Source organism: Myotis brandtii, unplaced genomic scaffold, assembly GCF_000412655.1.
Source record: "Myotis brandtii unplaced genomic scaffold, ASM41265v1 scaffold64, whole genome shotgun sequence".
Lineage (NCBI taxonomy): Eukaryota > Metazoa > Chordata > Mammalia > Chiroptera > Vespertilionidae > Myotis > Myotis brandtii.
The window spans coordinates 585,597-590,743 of NW_005370460.1; the positions used below are offsets into that span (position 1 = coordinate 585,597).

A 5,147-nucleotide genomic window follows, 5' to 3' on the forward strand; every position below is an offset into this window, starting at 1 on the left:
TAACAACACGATCAAGATTTGTGGACATCCCAATGCTCCTGTGTAGACTTTAAACAAAATATTGCTCCGTGGTTGAATGCTAGAGACACCTTGGCCTTTTAATCCATTTATCCTTGTCGGACTTGTCAAAGATTGATTTTATTGCTCTTTTCACAAAATTAGCTTTGGTTTCTGATCAAGCCTTCTCTTATATTTGATTTCCATTTTGCACATTGTAATAATTTTAAGCCTTGACTAATATCCCCTTTCTTATTTCTGATACTTTTGCATTTTTTAAAATCAAGAAATACGTGTAGATTTAAAGTCACCTAAGATATTTTCCTCACCAGACGATCTTTTACTGTCCTCCTGTGTATACTGGAATGAAATCTTCCTTATTTCTCTTAATTTATTTTGGAGGAAAGCACAATTTCATCAGAATATTTAAATTATACAGGAATTTATATCAACAAGATTACTTAAAACTTCTCATCAAATGTCTTATAACATACATTTCTATAACTTTAAGTCAAGTAAACCCATCGATTTATGATTTCCACATACCCAGGGGAACCTCCGTCTTTAATAGATCATTAATAGGGTATCAAGTCTCAGAACTCTTTGCCTAGCACTGGATCCCAAATCAATGTCTCCCGTGTTTTTCTAAAGGGTTTATAGTTTTACATTTATATTTAAGTCCCTGATTCAGTTTCAGTGCTTTCTGTGTGAGGGGAGTGTTGGGGTAGGTCCGACTCAATTCCTCCTGCTTCGGATTTGCATCAGGTTGGCTCAGACCCCTGTCCTCTCCTGGGCCTGTGGTCTCTCGGGACAGGCTCACACCTCCTTGCCTCCTGCCCACACTCGCCCACCTGGGTCCCGGGGGCTATCTGCACAGGAACACAGCCTCTCAGACATGGAGACTTCCTGTAAAGCTGGTTTTAGACTGAGAGCTATCTGCCCTCTGGGGCATGCTCTGCCCTGTGGTTTTGCACAGCTGGGGGGGGGGGGGGTGTCAGGCCCCCCTACCCGCCCTGCCTTCAAGCCCAGGCCTTCCCTTCCGCATTTCTGATGGTTCCTCTCACCTCTGGGCAACCACGAGGGCCTGGGGGGATAATAGGAGGAGGGGGTGATCCCGTGAGAAGGGGGGTGGCTGTGCCACTGGGACCCGCCTCAAAGGGGACATCCTGAGGCAGAGACAGTGGCTCTGGGAGGCCCCCTGGAGCTGGGAGGTGCTGTCGCCTCCATGTCGCCCTCTTTCTGGGTCTCCTTGGGTGTCTCCAGTCTCCTCAGGACCAGGGCCTTGGGCTGAGCCTGAGCCTTGACCCCTGCTGAGTCCTCTGGAAACTTCTCTTTTCCTCTTCCCTTTTCCTGGAGCCAGAGAGCCACAGCCTCCGGTGCTGAGTCCTGAGACCGGGTTCGAGAAACTGGGTGGTCAGAGCCCAGGAAGGACTCAGCTATGTCTGACATGGTGCTGTCACTGCCCTCTTCCCGTGTCCTGCCGAAGCCCAGGCTCTAGAAACGCTGGAAGGGGGAGGGCACAGGGCAGGCCCCTGAACTCTCAGAGGGCCCACCGGGTTCTGTAGCCTTCAGTAGCTTCCGCCTCTGTCAGCCAGCTCCCCAGCAGGAGCAGGAGGCGGGGACATGGCAGGCAGCACGTGCTCTGGAAGCTCTCTGAGCTCCTCGGGGACCTGGACCATCATTTCCCCCACAGCCCTCCACGCAGATGACCTAGCACCTGAAGGATGGAAGCCAATCAGAGTTGAAGAGGAGACAAGACAGTTAGACTTGCTTCCTCTTTTCTAATTTGAGAGGTTTCATGTTGAAAGTCGGGGTGTGAGGCTGCGGAGACCTTCACACAGTCACCATGAAGCTGGGCTGCTTCTCGCCTCCTGTGCTCTGGGCAGCCCAGGTGCTGCTGGGTGAGTAACACGCCTGCTGGGGGGCAGGGGTGGCCTGCAGGAGGCCCAGCGGGAGGCGCCTGGACCTTCTCTGGCCTCCGAGGAGGCGGGGCTGGGGGATGTGAAGTGGGGGACTGACATGAAAACCTCCCAGCCTCTCCCGCCCCAGCCGCTGGACCACAGGGCCTCTGCAGCGAGGAGCTCCCCTGCGCTCTGGTGCTCACGGTCTGGCCGTCACGGGGCCCGGTGGCCACATCTGGCCTTAGGGGCCTTCCCACACTCTAGTTCCTACCCTGGTGGGCTTCGCTGCTGCTGTCGTTCATCCCAGCTGGTGTCCTCCGCTCCCCGGCCCCCACGCATCATGCCCCCTGGTCCTTCGACCCCCTTGGTCCCTTTGGCGGCTTCCTTGCCTCCCTACCGTTCTCTCTTCATGCCGTCTCCCCAGTCAGCTTATTTGTCGGTTTCATCTTTCCCGGGACAGCTGAGTGGTTTGAGTCCTGAATCGCATCTCCAACCCCACGCCTGTGCTTGAGCGTCACATTCAAATACCCAGCCTCGCACAGGACACACCCACCGCGTGTCTCCAGGTCTCCCAGCACCACGTGGCCGGTGCCCAACCAACTGTCCCCTCCTGTCTCTCCATCCCACCTCCCACCGGACACCCAGACAGGGGCTTGGCGAACAAGCCAGATTCCCTTCTGCCTATGCTCTGCAGACAACCAGTTATCGTCCCTGGAAATGGCCCCTTTCCTGAAACATAAGGAATGCCATGCCGGACAAGCCCTCGTCATTTCTGACCTGGGCTGCGCCCGTGACCTCCCAGCTGAGTGATCTGTCTCAGCCTGTGTCCTTCATAGCCCTGCACTCGGCCGACCTGGCCCCCAGGTAACCTCTGCGACCTCTGGGCTCCAGCAAACCCCAGTTGCTTAGATTCACACCTTCTCCCGCTGCACTCGGACCTGTCTCAGAGCTCTGCTCACTCTACTCCTGCCGAAAAGAGCACCCCGCGGCCCCGTTCCCCTCTCGCTCACAAACTCTGGGCATCCAAACCCTCAGCAGCGAGGCAGCCCCTGCCCCTGGAGCTGTCCGGGCGCCCTCTGCCCGCGGCTGGGCTGCCCGGCGCCTCTCTCCTGTCACTCTCCCTCCCGCAGAGACCTTGTGTGCACGCGCCTGTGCTGTCCACCAAACCAAAGGGACGAGGCCTTTCCTTTTGTCTTTCAACCTCGTCTGATCTGTCTGAATTCTTGCACTGCGTTGTCCCAAAGTCCTGTTGTTGATCTTTCACTGAACACAGAGCCAGCCCTGGGCGGCCAGTGCGTGGCCAGAGCTCCCGACGACATTCTGGTTTCCCGCCTCTTCCACCGAGGGTGTTTCTTTGAAAAAGTCATGTTTGTGTGAAAGAAGAAGCTGAGAGCCGCCGAGGGCGGGTGGAGGAACCGAGAGGGCAGCCGGGTGGGGCAGAGGCGGAGAGGCTCTGAGGACTGCACCTGGGCCTGACGGACGGACGGATGGACACGGACAGATGGAGGAGAACCAGGAAGGGGGAGGGGCCTCGCTGAGGGAAATGACAAGGTCAAAGGGGAGTGTGGGGCCTTTGGGAGGGGACAGGACCAGGGAGGACCAGGGAGGGGTGGAGGTGGGAGAATCGAATTAGCTCACCTGAGCTAAGAGGCAGGTGAGGGGAATGGTGAGAAATCCATAACTCTACCTCTCAACCCAGAAGCAAAGAGCTGCTCTATAGCTGCCAGGACTGGGAGTAGAGGATCGGGGGGAGAAGGACAGGGCGGGAGAGTTCAAGGGACAGAGGACAGACATCAGGGTAGAGATGGCTGAAAAATGAAGACATGAAAGTGGAGGCAAGGAAGGAGGAGACACTGGTGGGTAAGATCGTCCAGGATGAAGAGCCGAGTGAGTTGGGACAATGGAAATCAGGAAGAGTCCTCAGGAAGGCTGAGGACTGCAGTAGGTCATGTCTAAATGGTGACTCTGGACTCAGACATACCGAGCTTTCTTGCTGCAGTCCCACCCCCTTTTAAACTTTGGGTGAGTTAACTGGGGTTTCCAAGCCCGTTTCTTAAAGATTTGGAAACTCGGGGTGCAGTCACACACCTGGGAACCCTGTGATGATGAAATAGAGGGTGTGAGGCAGAGCCGAGCCTCCGGCACGTAATGCACCCAGTGGGGTGAGAACTGACCTCTCCCTTCTCTCCTGTGCTGTGTCCACCGCTCGGGGCCGATGGCCGTGGCCTCTGGTTCCTGTGCCCACAGCAGCCGGCTGTCATGCGGGTGAGTCCCCCCTTTGGCCACTCTCTCCCCTGCCTCTTCCCCAAACCACAGTGAGTCACGTCTAAGACCCTCTGAGAGACCCCATGGGTCTACTGGGGAAAAGGTCTTGGCGTCTTCCTATTCTCCTTCCAAAAAGGGAGACTCCCTGAGGAGGAGGCAGAGGCCCCGCTGGAGGGCACGCTCCTGCTCTCCTCCGTCTCAGCATCATTTCCTGGCTCCTATCGGCCCTGCCCTCCTCAGCCGCCAGTTCTGAGACCCTGCAGTGTGAGGGCCCCGTCAGCACCTGGGACAGCGGCTGCCGCCCCGGGGATGACTTGGGCTCCCGGGAAGTGGACTACCAGGCCAGGGGCTACACGTTCAGCCGACCCATCCGTCTGGTCGTGTCCTACGGTAAGGTCCTGGGAAGGTCCTCTCCCACTTCCCACAGCTCCCCCTCAGCCCAGAGCCCCCGCGGGAAGGTGCCGCAGGAACTGGCCACCGATGACAGCTCTCCTTCCATCTCAGCCCACAGACCCGGTGCCCTCAGTCCTAGGCCCTAGAAGTTTTTGGGGCGAGAGCTCCCTGGATCCTCAGAGAAAGCTGAGGGGTCCGCTGTGGGCCGCACTGAGGGGCTGCCGCGCGGGCAGTGGGTGACTCAGCTCTCGCTCTGGCCGCAGACTGGCTGGTCCTCCAAGGCCCGGCCGCTCCCATCTTCGAGGGGGACCATCTGGTTCTGCGCTGCCAGGCCTGGCGAGGCTGGCCCCTGGCCCAGGTCACCTTCTACAGAGATGGCTCTGCTTTGGGTGCCCCCGGACCTGACAGGGAATTCTCGATCGCCATGGTTCGAGAGGCGGACAGCGGGCATTACCACTGCAGCGCCATCTTCCGGAGCCCTGGTCCGGGGAGACCAGAAACCACATCCTCCGTGGCGGTCACCGTCCAAGGTGAGGGCTCGGGGCAGAGTCGCCGTGGCAGAGCAGGGGGGACAGACAAGCCTCCTCACGG

The 5,147-nt window shown here is 57.6% G+C and overlaps 1 protein-coding gene across 2 annotated transcripts in view; it reads left to right on the top strand.

Annotated features, from left to right (window-relative positions):
* The first annotated feature begins 1,822 nt into the window (after window positions 1–1,822).
* The window catches only part of FCRLA (Fc receptor-like A), a 4,991-nt gene continuing 1,666 nt past the window's right edge, over window positions 1,823–5,147 (top strand). Inside the window, exons 1-4 of one of the 2 annotated variants that reach the window (XM_005880524.2) lie at window positions 1,823–1,898; window positions 4,146–4,163; window positions 4,404–4,553; window positions 4,820–5,086. In XM_005880524.2, the coding sequence (XP_005880586.1) occupies window positions 1,844–1,898; window positions 4,146–4,163; window positions 4,404–4,553; window positions 4,820–5,086 (490 nt within the window). In that variant the 5' untranslated portion in view covers window positions 1,823–1,843. The remainder of the gene's footprint in view (window positions 1,899–4,145; window positions 4,164–4,403; window positions 4,554–4,819; window positions 5,087–5,147) is intronic. The other variant, XM_014528578.1, reaches the window with a different exon arrangement.